The 23,138-nt window shown below is 42.8% G+C and overlaps 1 protein-coding gene and 1 long non-coding RNA gene across 10 annotated transcripts in view; one reads left to right on the forward strand and one right to left on the reverse strand.

Annotated features, from left to right (window-relative positions):
* The window catches only part of PLEKHA7 (pleckstrin homology domain containing A7), a 146,435-nt gene extending 142,523 nt beyond the window's left edge, over nucleotides 1-3,912 (reverse strand). For 3 of the 7 annotated variants that reach the window (XM_063398080.1, XM_063398081.1, XM_063398079.1), the window contains exons 1-3: nucleotides 3,403-3,792; nucleotides 3,225-3,301; nucleotides 3,041-3,098 (exon numbers count right to left, since the gene is read on the reverse strand). In XM_063398080.1, the coding sequence (XP_063254150.1) occupies nucleotides 3,041-3,098; nucleotides 3,225-3,301; nucleotides 3,403-3,485 (218 nt within the window). In that variant the 5' untranslated portion in view covers nucleotides 3,486-3,792. The other 4 variants (XM_063398086.1, XM_063398089.1, XM_063398088.1 and 1 more) reach the window with 4 other exon arrangements.
* On the forward strand, nucleotides 3,315-16,699 carry LOC134551026 (uncharacterized). 3 transcript variants are annotated; one of them, XR_010080501.1, is made up of 5 exons: nucleotides 3,316-3,454; nucleotides 6,692-6,820; nucleotides 6,983-7,097; nucleotides 7,334-7,431; nucleotides 7,541-16,699. It is a non-coding gene; the product is annotated as an uncharacterized LOC134551026 (long non-coding RNA). The 3 variants fall into 3 exon arrangements; XR_010080500.1 differs by having other exon boundaries at nucleotides 7,334-16,699; XR_010080499.1 differs by lacking the exon at nucleotides 6,692-6,820 and having other exon boundaries at nucleotides 3,315-3,454; nucleotides 7,334-16,699.
* The last annotated feature ends 6,439 nt before the right edge of the window (nucleotides 16,700-23,138 follow it).

The following is a 23,138-nucleotide window of genomic DNA, read 5'->3' on the forward strand; positions in this document are numbered from 1 at the left end:
CAGAGGATTCTGTTCACTCACATACAACAAAGATGACTTCATATTGCAAGAGGTGCGGAGAAGAACTACAGGATAATCAAACAGACGGAGAGCCCTTTTTAAAGGGCTGCACAAAGAACTTGGCTTGCTTAGCTGAGCAGAACAAGGCTAAGAGGGAATGTGATTTCAGACAAGCATCTCGAGTAAATAACCAAAGGGAAAACAGCACCCCTTCAACTACAGGATAGCTGCCCAACTACAGAACGGCAAAGAACATTCTAAACCACGGCACATGAATTTGGAAAGCTTCCATCCAATAGAAGTGGAATTCTGGAAATTTTCAAACTCCTGCTAGGTAGAAAGGGGAGAAAAACTTACCTGGTTTTGATATGAAGCTTGACCAGATTATAAAACTTTGTTTTTACTTTATGATGTTCCAAACCTTTGTTTTAGTATATGATGTTTCAAGTTTGTGCACAGTATTGAAAGAAACAATAAAGACATGGCAGTAAATGGACATAAGGTTAAAGTTTTTTACATCAAATACAGCTCACATCCAATGCTTTGTCTTATATTTTCATGATCTCAGAAATCAGTTGCGTAAGTGGAGTTATATATTTAAATAAAATGTTTGATAGAAGTTATTTGAAAAAGCAATAATACTTAGTAATACTTCTAATTTCATTAGAGAAATAAAAAGACAAGATCCATTAAGTGGCTAATGTGGCAAAACTACAATAGGGTGTATTAACTGTGGAAATTATCACAAAGTGGGGGGATTACTTGGAACATTCTTTCTGACAACCTTTAATAAATTAGTAGCCAAGGAATAACAATGTGCTTGTGAACTTTCTGTAGACGACACCAGACTGGAACTGTCACCAGTACAAAAGAGAACTGGGTAGTTATCCAGGAGAGTTCATGGGTTTTGAGAGCTGGAATGCCAGAAAATGGAATTTAATAGTACAACGTGTGAAATCATGCGTTTAGGGACCAGTAACCTTTTCTGTAAGCTGAGAACTCATCACGTGGAAGCAGCACAGGAAGAATGAACAGAGCAGTGAGGTATGGAAATCGTCATCTACGGATACTGATGTTTACATGAGCACAACAAGAGCTCAGTATGCTCATGGAAGGGAAACTGAGAAATTCCACTAGGCTCAGGAAGCCTCTGAGCTGAAATTAGAGAGTTTAGAGCAGTGCTGGGGGAAGTACCACTGCTGGAGAGTAAAATATTGTATTCCATATCAGGAGGATCTTTGGTCTAAAGCAGTTCAACTGAACAGATTTATGTTAAAACACTGTTTTACTAAAGATGACTGAGTTTATTAAATTGCTCAGTAAAATACATACTCCATTCCTTATTTCATTTCCTGCAGCAGTTCCAGCCCAAGGTAAAGAACACTATTAGCACAAATTATGAAAATGTACTGCACATAACTCTAATTCAGTGGATCAGAAATTAAAAGTTTTGTAACTGCCTGACAAACAAGACAAGAGATGGTCTTCCAAACAGCAGTTGGGAAGAGGAATTTAAGCTGTTCTAAAATTGTACTAGTAAGTTTCTGGACAGGACAGAAAAACAAATAGATGTATTTCTACGTGTAGAAGTTTATGTACCCAGGTAAAGGATCTGTTTACAGTACATTTACAGATTGGATATTTTAGAGTTCCATCTCTGGGCTGTGCAACCAACAAAACTTATATTCCTTCCTTTCAATGCACTGGCCATAGATAAAGGGTGGCAGTTTTAAGTGTTATTGAGCTGCTATCCGATACTTTGCTACTACCTCCTGCTCAAGAGTCAAGGGCTAAACTAACTGCCCAGCCCAGCTCTGTAAGGAATTCTCTGGCTCAGACAAATGACGACTGAATGCCTTTTTTCTCCTCTGTGGGTGAAAAAAATGACATTTTAGAATCATCTGGAATTTTATTTAACAAGCATCCAACACTTGAGGCATTTGTTATACCTTCAGTCAACTGCTTCTTCCCTCAGCCCAGTATGGTTTGGAAGTTTGACATTTACTAAAACCTCAAGTTACTCAAAGATTTTGGGATATGCTCTGCAGGCATTTCAATACTGGACAACTGTGACACTGGTGTCAGCAGTTATTGGGGCTGTACTTAACAACCTGGGTTAGCCATCCTGCACTGAAGTAATGAGATCGTCTGAGCATCTTCCAATCCCTTTCTGCTGGTTCCATTAGATTTGTCAGGCATTCAGATTTCCAAAGGAAAACGCAAAGACATCACACATGACACGTGACTCTATATCCAAGACGCACCAGAGTTCTGCCCATTTGATTAAATCTCTACTTTTACACTGGTGTTTGGCTCTGTAAAAGCAATGTTTGAAAGAAGCTCCCTTAGTTATCCTACTTTACCGCTACACGTTTGCATCTCATGGAATGAGAGCACCTCAATAAGCGGCACATCCCTGCTTGTGACTGCTCTCTGAACAAGAAACGCCACATGAAAAGATCCCGACAGCCACCACCAGCCCTGGCAAGGCAACTTCATCCGTCCAGCCCCGTCTCTGGGAAGAGACACTGGAAGCCTTTCACTTGCAAAACTCCCCGGGGCTGCGTCCACAGCCACGAGCCATTTAAAATAACAAAACCACCATCCACCTTCCGCCCCGGCCGGCGCTCCGCAAGGCAACGCTCCACCTGCCGCAAACCTCACTGTAAACAGCGGGGAGCGGGGGAGCAACCAGCTCACAAACAAACACACGCAAAAAAAGAAACCAAAAAAAAAAAACAAAAAAAAAAAACACCCAAACAAACAGGGAAAACTGAAGTGCCGCCTCCAAGAAAACCTGTTGCTGACCACAGCCAGAGCGCGGCTGGGGGGATCCCGCATCCCGCCGCGCCCGGAGCCAACTCTCCCGCCGGCACGGCGCGCCCCGGTGCCGCTTGGCTGGCGTGGGTTGTGGATCATGGATGAGGCCGGCGGACGTGCGGGGTCGGTGCGGGGGCGGCCGGGCTGAGCCGGGGCCGGGGCCGCGCCGCCAGCGCCCCCCGGCCCTGGGCGGCCGGCGCGGGCCGGGAGCGGTACTCACTCGATGAAGTAACTGGCGCCCTCCTCCGAGAACCCCTCCTCCCATCCGCGGGGCAGGTCTGCAAGGCACGGGGAGCGGGGAAAGGCAGAGAGAGAGAGCGGGAAGGAGGGTGAGAACTTCGCCCGCGGAGCCCCCCGGCCGCGGGTCGGGGGCGAGGAGGGGGCGCCGCGCCGCGGGCACCCACCTGAGCGGATCATGTGGCCGGAGTTGACGGGCTCGCCGGTGCGCGGATGCAGCCAAGTGGTGGTGCGGGTCAGGTCGCTGCGAGGGAGAAGCGGAAAACATGCACCTGTTAGCGAGGGCGGCGGCGGGCGGGAGCGGGGCCGCGCCGCCCCCCGCGCCCCTCCCGCGGCGCCCCTTACTCGATGAAGAAGACGCGGCCGTCCCTGCAGACGCCGTAGGACCAGTGCTCAGGTAGAGTGTCCCGCCCCACCGCCGCCGCCATGTTCGCCGTGCGCGCGGCCGGCCGGGGCGGGGGTGCGGGCGGGCGGGCGGCCGGCGCTCGGCGCCCAGCGCCCGGCTCTGCTCGGCAGCGCCACCGCGGCGGGGGCGGGGGGCCACACCTCCCGCCCCTCGGGAGGCCGCGGGCAAGGCGGCGGGAGCGGGAGCCTGCGCCGCTGCCGCCGGGCTTTGTCCGCCGCTGCCCCGCGCCCGCCCCCCGGCCCCGCGTGGGCTGCCGGCCCCGGCGCGCCCGGCGAGGCGCAGCGGCCCCCCGCGGTCAGACCCCCGGCCAGCCCCGCGGTCAGACCCGCGGTCACCTCCGCGGTCAGACCCAGAGCCGCGCATCCCCTCAGGCGCTCTCCTCCCGGCGGACCAGGCGGGATCGTCTCGGGCTCCGCTCCGCGAGCCCCGGGGGCCGCGCCCGGAGCGGGGGAGGTACAGGTGATGTACAGGTGTGAGCGCACCTGGCTGCCGCTGTGCCCCGGGGACGCGCTCGCCGGCGGCGCCAGGTGAGGAGGGACAGACAGGCCGCGGGGACTTTGACCCTTGGGCACAGGGCACGGGGGCACCAAGGTTAAAACATCGCAGGCGGGCAGCGGCGACAACCGGCTGACAAAGCAGAGCTGTCACCGGCATCGGGAGGGACCTGTGCCAGCCCCTGTGTTCATCCATGACCTAGAAAAGGCAGAAGGGTAACGTGAGAGCCCGCTCGGCGCACTTCAGTGGGGCTGGGCTGGCTCCCAGTCGGACCGAGAGCCGCACTGGTGCTGGTGTGGCGTGCGCGGGTGCTCCAGCTAGAGTTAAGTGCTCCAGTCACTCGGAATGTGGTTTAGGGCAGAGTGGATGGGGCAGGCAAGGAGTGGGCTGCCGTACAGCAGAGCCCGTGGGTTTTGTACTCTCATCCTAGCGCCAGCCAGCACAACGAGGATGTGTGCCAGGTGGGGAGTCCTCGCCAGTGCCTTGGCTTGGGCGTAGTGGTATTTGCAGCAGGAGAGAACGACTGACAAAGCCAAGGGGTTCAGGGTGCAGAAATGCCTCTTTCAGTGAGGGCAGCGGTGGCGGAGCCAAGCATGGCTCTGTGGGGTTCTTGCTGTTCTGATACAGGAGAGGAGAGAAGGATCAGAAAGGCAGGAAATGGGACATTTGCAAGCTTAGATGTAGAAGGAGAGTGTTAAACGGGAAAGATGAGCTGCAAAGAGGGGTGGGAAAGGGTAGGGCGGTCTGACTGCAAACAAGTTAATAAAGAAAAACATAGGAGACCAACTGAGGACAAGGCTGTGAGGAAGAGAGACAACGCCAGCATGCAGTGGGAGAGTGCTGCAGTACAGGGAAAATGATAACGTTTGCTTTTTCTTCAAAATAACCAAAATAAATCATCAGAAGAAAGTAGCAGGCAAGAAGAGCAGCATCAGTCAGGAGAGAGAGGGCTTTGCCTTATTTCACACCGGTTTCAGACAACGTTGCAGGTCTGCTGCATCAGGGTAGCTTTGTGTAGACTCCCCTTTTTGAGCATCGTTGGAGAAGATACTATACTGTGTGTATATACACTATATATACTATATTTGTACACTATACTAACATGGTGTCATCTAACAACCAAGAATGGTCATTACCGTGGCACACATAGCAGACTGATATTTTCATCTTCCAACGAGCCACTGAATTTTAGTTCACCCGCAGTTATAAAGAGAGTATCTTGTAGCCCTTTACCCTATGTCAGAATTTTGATTAAAACTTCTAATACTAAAACTTCTGTGCCTTTTTTTTTAAACCTTGTTGGGTTTCCATGGCAAAGTTTTGGAAGGAAGTGGGGGGCACTGCAGGAGTGGCTTCTGTCAGAAGCTGCCAGAAGCTTCCCTTACATCCAACAGAGGCAATGCCATCCAGCCCCAGGATGGACTCAATGCTGGCCAATGTATTGGATAAGGGATTTTAAAAGGGAAAAAAGTTATTGTGAAGGAGGAATTGGGCCCAGATAATGAGTGAGATGAATGAGAACGTGTGAAAGGAACAGCCCTGCAGACATCAAAGTCAGTGCAGAAGATTCCCCTGCAGCCCATGGTGAGGCAGCTGTGCCCCTGCGGCTGTGGAGGACCATGGGGATGCAGAGATCCACCTGCAGCCCGTGGAGGATTCCGCTCCAGAGCAAGTGGATGCCTGAGGGATGCTTCCCCCCATGGGAAGCCTGTGCTGGAGCAGGGACCCGCAAACCCAGGCAGCGAGCAGCCCGTGGTGGAGCAGGATTGCTGGCAGGAGCTATGACCCTGGGGGCACCCACGCTGGAGCAGCCTGTTCCTGAGGGAAGGACCGCACCCCGTGGAAGGGACCTGCCCTGGAGCAGCACATGCAGCCCAAGGGAAGGGACTTAACTGGAGAAGCTGATGGAGACCTGTCTTCCAGGGCAGGGACCCCACGCTGGAGCAGTGTGAGCAGTTCTCCCCCTGAGGAGGAGGAGTGGCAGAGGCAATGTGATGAACTGACCACAACCCCTATTCCCCATCCCTCTGTGCTACTGAGAGGGAGGAGGTAGAGGATCAGGAATAAATTTGGAAGAATGCGGGAGAGGGGAAGGTGTTTTTAAGATTTGAATTTATTTCTCAATATACTATTCTGATTGGATTGGTAATAAACTAAGTGAATTTCCCCAAGCTGAGTCTCTTTTGCCCATGACTGTTACTGGTGGGGGATCTCTACCTGCCGTTACCTAGACCCACAAGCTTTTCATGTTTTCTCTCCACTGATCATCTGAGGAGGGGGAATCACAGAGCAGCTTTGGTGGGCACCTGATGTCCAGCCAGTGTCAACCCACCACGGAAGCCCTAACAATTCTGTGTCCTTCTGGTTAGGTGTGAGTTATCACAGAACTTGCAGTAAGGTCAGTTCTAGTGCAATTCCAAAGTAAATAAAATACAAGTTACTTAGTGTCATTGCATGTTTGGGTCTGTGTAGAAGAGATTGAGACCAGCTCTTGCTCTAGAGTCACTCATTTGCCACGATGCTCTGAAGCAAGTCTTCCCTGCTCCATCAGCTTGTAACTTCACCAGGCTTGGCCACTCGACCACCGTGACAAAGTAGGCTTATCCACTTCAAATGCATAGTAACTTCATTGAATAAACATTATTGTGGTCTGCATTTCAGGTCCTAAAAACATCTGTACTGGGTCAAACCAAATGTCTGTTTAGCCTAATACTCTGTCTCCTGTCCCAACAGGGGCAGGTGCCGGGAAAGAGCGCGGGAGCCAGACAGTCACGGCGACTCCCCAGCTTCTTTCCTCAGCTCTAGTACCTACACCCAGTGCTTGCCTGCAGAAGCTGTGAGCTCAGAAAGCTCTTGCTCAAGGTGCTGTTTCCATATCTAACTCCTAATGGATCATTTCTGTGAACCTGTTCAGACCAGAGCCCACATAACTTCTATCATCTAGCAGTAGCAAAGTGCTCCTCATGCTCATCTTACCTGAGCTGTGTCTGAAGAATCACCTTCTTTTGTTTGTTTTGAATCCAGATCCCGTTTCATTGATTTTCTTCAGTTCTTGCAATGAAAGAGACTGGGGTCACTAGTGCAACCTCCTACAGTGTCAGCATTGATTTTAGACCAGCTGGCCCAAGCCTTTGTCCAGGTAAGGATGTGAAAATACTCTAAGGACAGAAATTCAACAGCCTCTCTTAGTAACTAGTTCCCATGTGCCTGTGATGAAAATACTTTTCAATATATCAATTTTGAAACTGTGATTCAATTTGTCACCATTGTCATATGACCAAATCTTGAGTTGATGCATCATGGTGCCTGAGGCATTATCACATACACCTGCAAATTACAAAGAAACTCATTATTGAAAAATGTATTTTCTTACAGTAACTTGAAGAGCTCTATTCCAAAATTAAGATCAAGATGAAAACTTAGTCTAGATTCATAAAAGTTCACAAGCTGACTTGTGTTGGCTTCATCAGGAGGTAGGTTTGTGATTTAGAGCCCTGGAGGAAGAATGCCTCCAGGCATCATTCGTTAATAGGATTACCAGATTCTTCTGGTTTTGCTGTTCTTTTATTTTTTCTTTTTCAGGCTCTGGTTCCAGTCCTCCCTGGCTGACATCAGACACTTTTCTATTACATATCATTCATTGCACTCTAGAGGCACTGTCTGGAAGAAACTATTTGGGGTAAAATTAGCACCTTAAGGCCACAATATCTGGAACTCAGCTAAAGGAAGTGAAATATGCTCTTCAACGAGGGTCTAATAAAAGCTGGGATATTTGAAGTTCCCTTTGTTGATAACTGGGTAATTCAAGGAGACATCATGAGGTCCCTGAACACTGCAAGTTTGAATCCACATTTGACAGCTTTATAGGAATGTGTCACTAATATTATTTGTTCTGTCTGCATCCTTTGGGAACACTTTTTTGGATGACTTCATTAAATTGGGAGAGCAGTGATACATTTTAAGGTATGCCAAAATCTGTATCTGCACTTTCATGGAAACGGAGAATCACAGAATGGTTTAGGTTGGAAGGTCACCTCATTCCAACCCCCCAGCCCTGGGGAACAGGGACACCTTCCACTACCCCAGGCTGCTCAGAGCCCATCCAGCCTGGCCTTGAACACTGCCAGGGATGGGGCATCCACAGCTTCTCTGGGCAACCACCCTCACAGCAAAGAATTTAATCCTAATATATATTCTAAACCTCTCCTCTTTCAGTGTTTATTACCCTTTTCCTATCACTACATGCCCTTGCTATTTCCAGAATAAACTCACTGAGTATGGACATCCTTTCTACCTCATCCCTTTCTTTTCAGCCCTTACAACCCAGCTTCACCCTGGCAGTGGCAACATCCAAATACTCTCATTTCCTCTTTTTATCACTTTCCTTACACATACCCCCACCCTTTGCACCATTCAGGTCTGCATGTTTCCCTGCACTTTTCAACCCTTCATATGCTATAACTTTTCAACAAAACATGGAGTAGGAATTTGCAAATAATGCAGGAGACACTATAGGAGAATCACAAAAAAAGAAAAGAAAAAATAAAGGTATCATTTCCTTCAGTCATAATTAGATCCAGTGTCTAGAAGGTTACAGAATCACAGCTGGATTTCAGCATGGTGTGTACTCTAATGATCTATTTCCTATTTTTCAGAGAATTCAATACAATTGAATTTGATGATCTTAGAGGTCAAAAGCTGCTGCTATTTCAGGAAGCTTAAATGAGGTACAATGCATAGAAAAGCCTGCTAGTTATGACTTTTTCATCATGACCTGTATATTTTATAAGGGATAAGCACGACTTATAAAAGGTGTGAGGCCAGACAGAGGCAGAGCATTTGAAGAGTAATGAATCTGAATTATTAAATCCTGGTTAAGAAAGCTTATAAGGCATAATGCAAATCATGTATTATGCCCTTTAGCTGCAAAACATGTATTATGCCTTTTAGCATGATTTTCCAGCTCTGCTTCAAACAGCTGAGAATTAAAATCATGAGAGGTTTCATGGTGAGACAGGAAGACAATTTCAGAGCAGTTCATTGTCTGATTACACTGAAATATTGGTTGTGCAACCACATTGTTCTTCAGGATTGTGCAGTGTGGTTCCCATCTAGCAGTGGTAAGTGCTTAAGACACTAGAAATTAATACATTGATTCTTAGAGGTAGAAGAATGTATTAATCAGACAATAGGGGAAATAGGAAAGAGATCTTGGAGACATTAGGCAAATCCACATTCCTGGAAAATTTACCATGCCTTTCCTCCAAAACTGCAACACTTTTTCAGATTATGAAGGAATTACACTAAGCAATCACTATGATATATTTGTTCAAATTGGGGAAAACAACTTCAGCTGTTGGATTCTCAGACAGCATGGGGAAAAGCCATCTCAGGAGTACCAGCAGAACTCTTCAATTTGAAAAAAAAAAGGCCATGCACAGCTAGAGCCAGTGTCAAGATGTAGGATGAAGAAGCACTTAATGAAATAGACTGAATATGCAGAAAGATTTTTTTTCTAGTCTGAAGTCTTAAGATTGTTTAAAACATGAAGAGGACAAATTTAATAGATTCAAGTCCAAGACCAAACATTGCCTTAGTGGGTAGGGAAAGCAAACAAGATAACAAAAAGATCACTATTGTATTATTTTGAAACTAAAATATAGTTGATTAGTTTTAATACATACCAATCAATTTTATTCCTTGTTCATCCATGTCAGGATGAGTAGAAAACAGCTTGATTTGTGCCAAGATAAATTTGAAGATAGATGACGCATAAAAATTTTCCCAAATGTAATGAGCAGTAAAGCAGCCTAAGTAGGAATATCATGGTATTCCCTCATCACCAGTTTCTACAGGCTGGCTCAGACAAAATTTGAGTCAGGGAAATTCCAAGTATACTTATTTTGTCTCAGGTCAGGAGCTATGAAAAGATGATCTCACAAGATCCATTTTAGTCTATATTTCTAGGAAAAGAAATGCTGGTCCAAAATGTTACATTTTTTTAGAAATAGATGGACATCAAAAATTGTCATCTCCTGGTAGGTACTAAAGAGCACCTTATTGAGTGTCTATCTAGTTGACAGTAAGAATTCATGGCAACCTCTTGAATTTCAAGATTTCTGTTATTTACAAGGAGAGGAAGGACCATCCCTGATACATTTAAGAAAGATAAGCAACTTGCACAATGGTACTACTGATGACAGGACTAAATATAGAGCGTGTACTCATTCCTGATCTGGAGTGTTTTCTGTTGAACCACACAACCTACAGAAGTCAGGAGAGCTAGACAGAAGGAAGGGCAAGAGTCACAAGATATGTACAAAAATTTGGCACACCATCTGCAAGACATCACCATTTCCAGCCTAAGCACTTTCCAGGACAAAATTAATATATACATTAATACAATGCCAAATAAATCTTGGGCAGAACAGAAAAGGTATTGTCACCAATAGATGGTGTTTGACCTTTTTATAAGGGGTGACATTAAATGAAACATCTTCTACATCTTTTTATACAGGGCAGTTTATGCTGTGGGGAAAGTGATGGCAAATTTTAGACAAAGTAAGATTTTTGGAGCCAATTTTCCTTGCAATAGACTGAGAAGTTTTCCTGAATTTCCATGGGACCTATGTCAGACAACATAATGCTGAGAGCACCGAAAGATAAATATAGCTGATAAAATAAGAAAGATTAAATAATGGTAAATCTATTGTTGAAGGAATTCCAAATACGGAAAAAGGAATTATTCATTTTCCTGGCCACTGGAAAGAATATAAACAAGTTCAAATTATATCCACAGTTCCTTTGAGGAAGATATGGAGCATGACATTGTACAAGAATAGTTTGGAGGGTCACTGTCTCCCTGTGCAGCAGGATCTGACTGGAGACTGCACACAGGCATCAGCCCAGACAATGACACTGCTGAGCAAGACAGATGGGAAAATGACATTGAGAAGGCAACACTGGTGCTGCATAACAAATCCAAACTTCTCCTTCCAAAGCATGCTGAACTCTCCTACGAGTAAAAAAAAAAAAAAGGTAATTATCTTCAGTTAAAAGGTTTTCTTTTCCAAACCACCATTGGTTTTCAAAAGTATGTTCTCACTGAAAGTACCCTTTGTGAAATGCAGAAGATATCTTCAAAATAATTCTGTTTTCCTTACAAATGTCCTTCATGTTTAAAGACATCCTACTGATTTACCTTCTAGGTGCAAACCCCTGAATATATCCAATTACCTCTCTCTCACCTGACTATCCATTTGCCCAAAAGAATTATATTCATAGAATCAAGTTAAGCATGTCCCCTGAAATGCACAAAAATGCACACAAAAGCAAAAATGAATGAATGCATTCCCTAATTACTGTCAATTTACAATTTCCTGTCACACAAGCTTTTATGATTACTATATTTTAAATAGTTCCATCTCCTCTTCATTTTCTCTCTTTTGCATTTCACAGTCTCAATAACTTACATGCCCAGCACTTAGAATCCACATACTAGCATATATTTGGTGATCAAAAATTAAACTAAATAACAAATAGTCATAATTTTCTCATGACAACTCTTATCATTCCAAACAGAGGTGGCAATAGTTAAATGTCCGCACAGTGTTCAAGTTATTTGTGGAAGGGAGAAATACAAAAGAACAATTATGTGCCAAAGTCATGGGATCATTTCCAGAAATTTAACTTACATTTTATAATGAACACTTGAGGGTATTTTTCTTTCTTGGCAAAGGACACTGTAAGCCTGGCAGCACTGAAAAACCCTCAGTTCTTCAAATACTGAATGTACCTGTAACTATCGACATTTGGTTTGTTTTAAAGCAGACTCTTGAAGTCAATTCCATATTTATGAACACACACTCCCTGTCATTCTATGACACCTGAGTACGAAGAGATCCTTTTTTAGGAAATGGGACAAATGCAAAGACAAACATCACTAATCCTTAAGACTAAAATCTTCAAAATTTTAAATCAAACTGTTCAATTCTCTCATGTTTCCTCTGAATTCACTTTCCTGGCTCCTCCCTAAGTTTGCTCTCTGTTTGCTTTGGAAGACCTAAAGTATCACCCTGGAGTCCCCATAGCAGTAATAGAAAATAACCTGTTCAACAGGATGTTTTAAATTTGAATATGTCAAAGATAAAACATATTTTCACCTCATTTTCTTAATACACCCATAAATAACTTGCCACTACTCTGTAGATCACTTAACACACCTCTATGCGTACTGATAGCAAACCCCACACAAGACTCCAGACAAAAATCCATTTTAGCATCTTCTGCCCTACCTTTCCAGGAATGTTACCTTCTCAGCAGGCTTGCCAAGGTGTCAAAGTCCTCTAAATAAAGTCCTCTAAATAAGCTTTTACCAGGCAGGACAATCTCTTCCCGTTGTGGTCCCCCAAATCCTTTTTTCAAAGGATTTTCCTCTGCAAAAGAATCTAAGATTTTGATTATCTGCTTGGCTCCAGAGGGAGGTAGATGAGGGTTAAGCATTCTCCATTTTTCAGCAACATGAAGTGTGCATACCTCACCACAGCTTTCCAAGATCCAACTTCTCTCCAGTTTCTTCTTGCCTTTTGTTACAATCTCAGCACATGGGCCTTCTTGACAATTCTCCACATCTCTTTTTCTCTCCTCCTATGCTTGGGCTCAGGTCCTTCCATGGTGTTCATTCCACAGTCTCTTTTTACACACCTGTACCCCTTCCACTCTTGGCTTCAATGATTTGCAACAGCAATCAGTTTCCAAAGGAAATGTAATAAACCATCTATATGTGAGCATGACAAAGCCAGTAGCTATAGTAACAGGAAAGCTTTAAACAAAAGTGAAAAAAAAATAATCTGAGGGATATCAGTCAACTGTTCCTCCATCCCCAGATATTGCACAGTTCCATAACTGTCCTCCTGTGTTCCTTTGCCTGATTGTATCTCCACCTAGCCCAAAACACACTGAGATAAAAATAAAACTTTATTTTGCTTGGCTTAAGGAGGAAAAATAAATAAATAATCACACACAACAAAACCTGGAAAAGGTTGTCTCTTTCCCTGAAAAAGAAAAAAAATACATCTGTTGCAAATCCAGCACGGGCAAAACTGTCACTATCGCAGCAGTAAAGGCCACGTGTTGATACCTGTGACCCATCTCGCTGTCACACAGAGCTGGAGAGCAATTTGTGGCAGTGCAGAACAGCACAGGTAACTTTACAAACAGAGGTGCAAGAAAAAGAACCTTCTGCAGGTTCTGGAGCAGAACTGTTGAATTTAACCGCACCGAGTCAAGGTAAAAAAAAAAAAGGCTTTTTTTCTAACTGTCATGTATTTTTTATTCCCTAGAGCCTGTGTAGGTGGACTTCCACAGAAAAGACCAAAATACACTCAGGGCCTCAGTTTACTTGACCACTCGAAAGGTCAGCAAGGTCAGCAAAACATTGTTCAGTAATTTAGCACCCTTATACCTGTGTCACACCTTCGCATTCCTGCATGTTAGAATACACATGTCAAAATAGATAAACAGAACAGACTTAATTCATACCAAAAAAGCTTTAATTCATAGCAAAAAGACTACTATAAAATAGTCTATTTTATATAGACTAAAAGAAATGAAACTGTCTTCGTTTACTGCAGTATTACCTTCCAAAAAATTAGTCTTTCTTATTTGACCCTTCCTTTCCTGAAGGAGTAGGATTATTCCATATGTCTTTTAAATATATACAAATGTGTTGCTCTTCTCAATAAAACCCACCTGAAATAGATTTCCTTTTAATCAGTGAAGTAAGTAGCCATGGAAATCAGGAGAGGAAATGATGTATTTCAGCAAGGAATAGCCTATTTGTCAAACTAGAATATTATTGTATCTGATTCAATTTTACACATTGACATCTATCCATTGTTATTGATTAATGGTTAAAGCTCTCTAAGGTTGTTACACAACACTGTTATAAATAACTTATATTATTTAGATACATAATGGATGTGATCTCTACAAATGATGAATTATATCCCCGTCTTAATTACAGCATCCTCTGAAATCTAATTTAAATAATAGTTAAGCAGATTAAATTCACAAGCAAGAATAACAGCAAGGCACTTTGCAAAATGATAAATTTATGGGGCTTTCCTCTCAGTGCTGTAGAGTTTTGCCACAGAATGTTTTGTAAAGTATCATCTTCCTCAATATCTTATTAGATCACTGTAATCTCGATTTACATATTGATTCATTCAGTTTCAATGTCAATCAAGACATGAAAATTTAATAAAAAACAACTCTAATTGCTCCTCCGAGACTTAACAATAGTTACTCCCTATCATCTCAGTGGGGCAGACATCTTTAAGATGTTCTGTTTTTCAAGCATAACAATTGTACGTCTCTTTTGGGCACTGCATACTCCTCAAATCAGCATTTCACTCACTGAGACGTTGTAGGCTGCCTTAACAATATATCACACAGGGGCTACACTTGATAAAATCGAAACTGTATTCTGTCAACAATAATTATGTGGGTGTTTTGCTCATTTCCTGCTACAGCTGTCCCATGGCAACAGCGTGAGAACAGCGCTCATTTTTTAAATGCATAAATGACTGCTTTGATGACACATCTCTGGCTCAGGTTTGGCAAAGGCATGGTGAAAACAAAGACTTTTTTGAGAAACGATCACAACTATTTGTATTATATGCAAATCTGTAAGAAATGTGCTGATTCCCAAGTGGAGGCGCAGCTTTGCTGTAGCAAAGTGGCAGAAGTGGCCTGAGGCATTTCCAGGGACTGATAACAAACCAGCATTTGCACTTGAGGCCATTCTCTCCACCCTCCGTGAATTTCACAACAAATACCTCAACCGAAGGTCATTATTCCACTTAACCCTGCCTTTGGGGTTGCTGCTGCTCAGGCAAATCAGATAAAATGACGCTAAAATTCCACATTTTATCAGAATTATGTCGGTCTGGAGTGCTGAAAAAACAGCTGGTAGTATTGATGATTTTGTCATATAAACTCTGGTACATGAGAAGTCAGCTTTGCAATTTTCAGTTTTAATTGTTTTGAGAATATTTACTTTTTTAAGATTGTTTTATGGCTTGTGAACCAAGAATAGTTATTGTACAGACAGTTCATAAAGCAGTCACATTATGAATTAAGATATTGCAGGTTTTATCCTTGGCTCTGTGAACATCTAAGCTCCAGTATAATAAGACCTGATGGCAGAATCAAGTACACCTACAACTCCAGCCTTTCAAATATCAGCTTCACTGAGAAAAGTAGCAAAAATGATACCATCATGGTTATTTTTTCCTAATATGAGCACCCCGACTAAGTTGATACTAATACAATGAGAAACATCTGGAGATTAACAAAGTGGACCAGATTCAAGCTGGATTTTTAGAAGGAACCATTTAATAACCCACCATATGTCCCTGGGAGCATCCTTTCCTTTCATTTTAACATTCTAAAGGGATTTTAAGAACAAAATGTAGCACTAACAAAATGTAAATCCATAGATACCTGTATTTAAGATAAAGCTATTATACAATTTGAAGAATAGAACAGTTTTTACACTAGGAGAAAGAAACACAAGTCAGACAACACATAATGTCAAGCTGTACACTGGAGTATTAACAAAGCTCAGTGTGCCTGGAATGTCCAGAGTGAATCTTACACTAGCCACATATCAATTGTCTTTTGTATTGTCACATGGATATAAAGGAAACCAGGAGTGTTTGCTATCAGCATCTGATTAAACACTGAATTCTAACCATGGTTTTGGAACAAAGAACAGTTTTATTTGATGCCAACCATTGTCTGTGGCAGGGAAACAGCACAATTTCCACTCGAAGAGGATGAATTCTAATTCTGATAAGATGTGGGGATGAAATGCTAACTTAAGCCAAATGAATATTCATATAGGAAAGTGAAAATAGGTGTCAAGGACTTGCTGCACTTAAGTCCTGGGTTACATGAAAACTGTACACCATTCAACAAAACAACAAGGTTTCTAATGATTACTTTCCCCATATAATTTATTCATCTATTCCAGAGCAGTGTTTCAGGGTTTAATGAGTATTTGTAAAGCTCTGACTGAAATGCACTCTCAAAATGCAAAACATTAAACCATTTACAATGAATGAAGTAGTGTAGATTACTGGTTCAGAAAAGCCACTGCAGCTCATCAGCATGTGCATTTGAAGGGTGTATTACTTCAGCAGGCCCCTGTTCACAGTCCTGTGCAGTTGAAAGGCTGAGTGTGCTTCCTTCCCACTGAATCCGCTCTGATGTCCAGGGACAAAGGACAGCTGAGGAACTTTCTCTCTTCTCTTGTTTCACCCCATGTCCCCCATATTTTGCCCACATGAGGCAATCCCATATCACATCTCAAAGAACTGCTTGGAGAATAAACAAGATTAAGTAGCAATAGGATGGTCTGGGTAGGAAGGGACCTCAAAGACCATCTCATTCCAACCCTCACCATGGGCAGGGACACGCACTAGACCAGGCAGCTGAAAGTCCCATCCAACATGGCCTTGAACACTTCCAGGGATGGGACATCTAAACTCCCCTGGGTAACCTGTCCCAGTGCCTCAACATCCCTACTGGGAAGAACTGAAGTCCCCTCTAGTTCCTTGTTTTCTTCCTGGAAGATCAGCTTTCTGAATCAGAGGTTTCTGAAAGTCACTGCTACAACAGACGTCTCTGAGCACAAGTGGCAAACAAGATGACCTCATGCTTCCATGTGCTATCTGCTTGTTGATGTGATTCTCTTGCCCATTGTTGCAGTGCCATTGCCCCTGTTACAGATGCTGTATGCTCTTTAAACTAAATAAATGACTACCGAAAAAAAATTCAAATGTTAATTTTCTTAAACTGTATTTTTTCTTCTTTGTACACTGTGATAGTTGCTTTATCACTATTAATGAAATCTCATGTAACACTAATGATGGTAAAGAGTAGTCCCAGTAATTCTAAAAGAAATCCAAGACTTCATAAGACCAGATTTTAGTAGGAAAAGAGAAAGATCAGGCAAAATAAAGATTCTGGGATTAAGTAATCGTTCTTTCCACATTAACTAACTGTTGCCCAGACACTTTAATTCCACATCATGCTGTGCACAATAAATGAGAAGTCAGGAAAGGCAAAATCTTGGCTTTTGATATCTCACACCTTTCTGCCCATTAGTTCATCTCTCCTACATCTGTCAGTGGTGGTTATTTATACTTTCTTACTTCCCTCATACACTGCATTTACTGCATCTTGGGACACAGGAGAGGCTACAGTTTATATTTATATACATCAACACCAATGTACAAACAAAAAAAAATAGAGCTGTCAGGGGTTCATGGCAGCCTTCTGGACAGAGAAGAACACACATTATCATTATGTTCTTTTTATTAAATTAGCCAGCTTGGAAGTTTAATGTCAGTTTTCCTCTTTAGCCAGGCATAGTAGCTGGTTTGGCTGAAATATAATCTAATAAGGGGTCAGTATGGGGACTGAAGGAAAAAATTTAAAAGCAAAAAAAAATTGCCTAGAAGAAACTGAAATCCCAGATTACACCAATTTCCTTAGTAGTACTGTATATGCAGATAATATTTATAGAAACCAGCATCTCCCAGAAATAGGCATTACGTTAATTAAAATGTGTTGTCGCCTAAGATTACATTTTATTAATTCCTGTTTGCAAGAAGGTCATGTCTAATGATTTCCTCTTGGAGTTACTGGTTTTAGCAATCAGACCATTAAAGATTTTGATTCTTGTTCTACTTGTGAAATTACTCAGATTCTTGCAAACACAAATGCCAATTCCCTGATCTTCTGGTTCTCTTTTTAAGTTTTTGCCCCAGTGGGATTTTCTTTTTCTTGAGAGTAAACAGCTGCACATACAACATCAGGAATTGTAATTAATTTTGCACCAGTCCAGAATAAAAGTCGTGTGTTCAGATAACCAGGATACTCCAGCATTCCAAATACCCAGGATAAATTACTGTAACAGACCAATACTGTTCTCAATTGCATTATCACTGCATTCAATGCACAATTGCAACTGTGCTTTACAGCTGGCACAAATATACAATTCCCTGTGAATGATTAATGTTGAATTACACTGTGAATGTATGTTTAAGAATTCATGACATTTTACAGAAAATCACATATGCAAAATTCTCGTGGTGAATGAGATATGAACAAAAAATTACTACCTCCCTCACTTTTAATGCTTTGGGGAGTGGGAACATCTTGACCACTGTCAAAAGAGTGTATTGAAATCACATCTTCTAAAGCATTTTGTAAGCATGCAGAAACTCTAGAGAGAACATCAGAGTGGTTGTGTGGACAGGCAGAGGCACAAAGAAATGTAACCAATTTATCAGTTTCAGTAAAAGGCAGTGGTTTGTCCTGAATCTGTTCAGCATCCATCAGCGTCTAATATCACTAGCAGCACTGGCACACAACACACAGCACATTCCACCCTTCTAAGTAATATTTATATAGGTTTAAAACCCTTCTAAGTCATATTAATTAATCACATTTCTGGCCTGAGTTCACAGAGGGATCGAACTGAAAGCAGTTAACCAATTAAACAGGAGTGGTCTGTGCTGTGGGAAATGGGGGAGGAATTTTGGAACTTCACACCTATTTTGCACAACCTAAAGATTACTCAGTTCAATTCCTCTGAACTGAACTCGTATTTTGGGCAATACAAGCACCTATGGTGATTGAAAACATCTTGTGGACCTGGCACATGCTTTGGTTCTGTGTCCAGGGTTCATTCTCGTGGGTGCTTTTAAAGATGCAGCCTCTTCATGTTCAGACACAAGCTTAGCTGTCCCTGGTGATTATTAATGCAATATATTGGCACAAAAAGTGCAAACATCTGTAATCATGTCTCACTCGGGTTGCCTGATGACCTGAGAGCCAAGAGCAGGTACATCATGAAAACTGAGGAAAGGGCTTTCAGACACGTAAGGGGGAGCAGGAGAAATGCAGCTCCTCCCTAGCACAATAAGGATCAGGACAGATCTCCAGCATTCTTTGAGTTTTGCTAGTTTTGTATGTCCTGAATTTGTTCTACAGTTTAAAAATTCTCTTGTTTTGATATTTGCCTAAGCAAGAATGTCATTCCTAGCACCTGCTTTTGAGCTGCTACAGGAACATCTCTCAGTGAAAGTAGCTGTCATCTAAAGAGGCAGCAGGTCAATGTCAGAAAACTTGTTGATCCACTTCCTGCATTCCTGTTCCCTTAAGAAATGAGTTCTGAAAAGCTTCTTCAAGGAACAAGGAAAATTGTTGCTTACCAACAAGGCAAGCCAACAAGTCACAGGCAATGTTTTCTAGAAAATTTTATGCTTAAGCATCTACTAAGGCTTTATTCACATAATCTCAGTGTAAGTAAATTCATCTAGCAACCTGCTTGGTGAAGGGCTATGCTCCTCCTGTGAGGGATGTCAGTTTGTTTAGACAGTCTGGAAACCCAGATGTGTTGTTTTTACCAAGAGCAAGGGCTCGTGGCTGCGGAGGCTCCGGCTGTGGCAGCCGGGCACTCTGCACCTGAGGCCAGCTGGGGCACAGCTCCAGCCTGTTCCCAGCCCCACAGGGTCAAAGTGCCCTTGCCAGCAGCACAGCAACACTGGAAAGATTTGAGGAGCTGAACAGTGTCTCCTCTTTACCTGCAAGCAAAAAGAAGTTGCTGTTCTTTCTCCTGGCCTCTAGATTGGATTTTCTCAGTCCTTGCAGGTGACCTGAAGCACTCAAACATTTCTCTTTTTCCACCTGCTATTCCCTTCCTTCCTCCCCTAACCTGACCTGAAGCAAATCCTGCCTTCAGGCTTGGCCCATACTTTGAAGCATCTTCCAAAAACAATGCAGTTGCAAAATGTACAATTGCTATCTGCAGTCCATTCTACAAAGCTTTGATAACACAGTTTGCCAGATAAGAATGTGAAAAGAAATCCATATCTTATGTGGCCACCTTGGCAAAATGACAGACTATTTTGCTGGCTTACTTGGTGGCTTTCAGGGAAGCAGGGAAACAAGCCCAGTAGAAAAACTTCCCTGTGTGACATGCTACATCTTCCATATGGCCCTCTGCTATCCTGGCTGCATCAGCACAGGCAAACTAATAATACTTACAAGTGTGAGATGTGCAGGTTTCATAACAGCACTCCAGTGAGAGTAATTGTAACCAGTTTTAAGACAGAACTTGTCAGTTTTGGGAAAGACACTGCACCTGCGACAGCAGAAGGCTGGATGCGCTGACCCCACAGGCCCTACATTTCAGAGTAAAAAAAACCACAACAACCAACCAACTGAAGTCCTGGGGAAAAAAAAGGCCTCAGAAAGAACAGCAGCAGAACAAAGGCAGTTACACATTAGCCAGCACACGTGCTCCTGTGTGCCTTCCGTGGCTGGATTGCTGGAGGTGCCGGAGAGCAGAGCGTGAGCCAGCAGGGCCGCGGCAGTCACTGCCACGTAACAGCTCCTGTGCCACGCAGGATAGAAAAAAGAACTACTAAACAAGAAGGAAAAAAGGAAAAAAATATTCCAAAAAGCAGTCTTTCTCCATCCTCACTCCGTTTCCCAGACACACAGCAGTCCTGGAAAAAGAGGGAGAAGGGAGAGAGTATTTTCAGGGGTGGCAAAAGTGTCCCCAATTCCTAGCAGCAGGCAAACTGAGCAGGCTTGTGGTGCTGCAGTGAGACCTTAATTGCACTCAAGGTGGTACTGGCAGTGTGCCATGAAAATGTGTGCTGGGAGATTATTCCTATTGGGAAGAGTATAAAAAGACAGAAGAGGCAAAAAGCAAGAAAAGAGATGGAAAGTAACTTGTCCAAAGGGTAAGTCAATATTCAGAGCAAAGCAGCCTCCTGAATGTGCGTAAGGCCAATGCCCTGTCTACTGGGGAACCTTTCTGCCTGGCTTTACTGCCTTCACCTCCTCAGACAAAAAGTGTCCAGTGGCAGTCCACTTCAGCCAGGTTTGGGTGGGTGTCAGGCCCCAGGGGTAGATGCAGAACAGTGCAGAACCTCTGAGCCAAGGAGCAGTACATTCTGCACAGACTGTAGCATCAGCACAGCCTTTTCTAGGAATGGGGGGCTCACAGATCCACAGCAAAGGCTTGCACAGCAAAGTATTTTGCAGGCTTGCAGGTGGGAATGGAAAAAGAATAATGGATTCATTCTAAAAAGTAACAGTCTTCCACATCCTAAAAATCTGTTTGTAAATTTGGGGAATTCTGCAAAGGGGAGAGGAGCTTCTTGCTTTCCAAAAAGCAATATCTCTGCTGTTTCTCCTGGAAAGGGAACCTACCTCCTTGATGGCCTTCTGCATCTTGCCTTATCATTCCCACTGAATGAGATTTCAAATCTCAGGTTGAAAAGAATTATATGCAATTTTATAGCTGAATTAAGGCCACCTCCAACTGATAGTATCTCTGAAGTGGGATAACACTATTTCTCTGTGAAGGACAGACATTTAGTGTAAAAGAACGGGTACACTGTGGATTATTTGTGAAGTTTGTTTGTACTTTACTAAAATTGCTTTGCAAAACAGTCTGATTTCCATTTGGTGGCATTTTTCTTCTAAGAGTATTATTGGCATAAATGTTTAGTGTACCCCTGCCAAAAAAAAAAAAAAAAACCCCACAGAAAATTAACATGCAAGGCAAAGAGCAAAAGACCAATTCAAATCCCCTTGGGATTTTCTTGGGAATCAAAAGCCACTTGGAATAAACATTTGCCAGCTCATCTATTTGAACTGTCCTATACATATCTCTCTAATAGCCTCTGTAATAACTGACAGAACACAATACCTAAAAAGATGCCAGCACATCACAAATATGAGGCTGTTGATAGGATTAAGCATAATCCTGTCTCACCAATGAATAAAGAAAATAAGAAATGCAACTGTGTAGTGTTGAATAGCACTGAGTCTAAGATACACTTATGACAAGCTTTCGGTGGTTTTTGTGCACGACAGACCTTCACTGAGAAGGTCATGCATGAATTCTGAAAAAATGGCATTATTACTGAGGAATGCCAGGCAAAGCAGGAAATATTCTTTAATTAATTCGTGAGGAACTTTCATTTGGCACACATAGTCTGCCAAATAAAGACAGAACAGTAGCTTTCTTATTAAGCTGATAAAATCGACCAAAAGTGAAGAAATCCTGTAGTCAAAAGGCATTAGAACAATGGATTTTTACTAGGAGATGTAATAGAAATCCACAGGGAATCCTGGCAATGCTCACCGGATTTTTTCTCCTGAAATCAAAGGTATTTCTGACAGAAAAAGGAACGAATCTTTACATTTTCTGCTTTTCTAGATTTTTACTCAGTATTTGGTCTCAGACAGAAGAAAATGCAAGTAGATTCAAACTTATTCATTAATTCTAACTACTCAAAGTACTGCACTTTGTCTTTTCTTATCGCTATTATTGTCTCTGTAATTTCATTTCCAATTGCCACTATCTCCCACAGGCTTGCACAGGTATTAAGGGATATTTTTGTCATTTGTAAAATGCTGGGGAAACTCATGATAATAGGCACTTCATAAACGTAAGGTGTTATTTTAGTGAAACTGGGACAAACTGCTAGTTTCAAACATAATTGGCTACAATGGAAAAACTGGAGCATCCATAGAAAACTGGGCCATGGTACGTGTGAGGTGCTAATATTTATCCTAATGTGACAGCTTTGTCTCAGTTCCTCACCCCTCTGCACTGAGGTGTGTGAGCAAAAGAGTGTTGAAAGAATTTTATCTTTATTTGAAAGTGCTTCCTGGGAACAGGAAGCAATTCAGCAAATCAATGTGTTTGTTTTTCACATCCACAAGCCAAAATTTAAATCTCACTTAAGCCTAAAGGGAAACAAGTTGGGCGATTTCAGCGTAATCCCTTCAGAAATGTATTCTCTTCACAGGAACCCTGCTCAGCACAGTAGCAGCTCTGTGCAGGAGAAGCCTCACACTGAAACATTAGAACTGCTACAGTTTAGGTTAAGAGGGAGAGTCTTTATTGGCAGCCTTTATAACAATATCCTATATAAATTCATAAATAATCTTAGCATATTGACATCCTGGAAAGGAAATATGGAAAACTTGCCTAGAAGCTAACTGCATTAATCTTCATTCTATCCTGTACTGGCATCTTTCCCAGTTTCCTATGCCCAAAGTTCACAACGTCTGTTTTTAA

The sequence above is a fragment of the Prinia subflava genome, chromosome 5 (assembly GCF_021018805.1).
Source record: "Prinia subflava isolate CZ2003 ecotype Zambia chromosome 5, Cam_Psub_1.2, whole genome shotgun sequence".
In the NCBI taxonomy this organism is placed as follows: domain Eukaryota; kingdom Metazoa; phylum Chordata; class Aves; order Passeriformes; family Cisticolidae; genus Prinia; species Prinia subflava.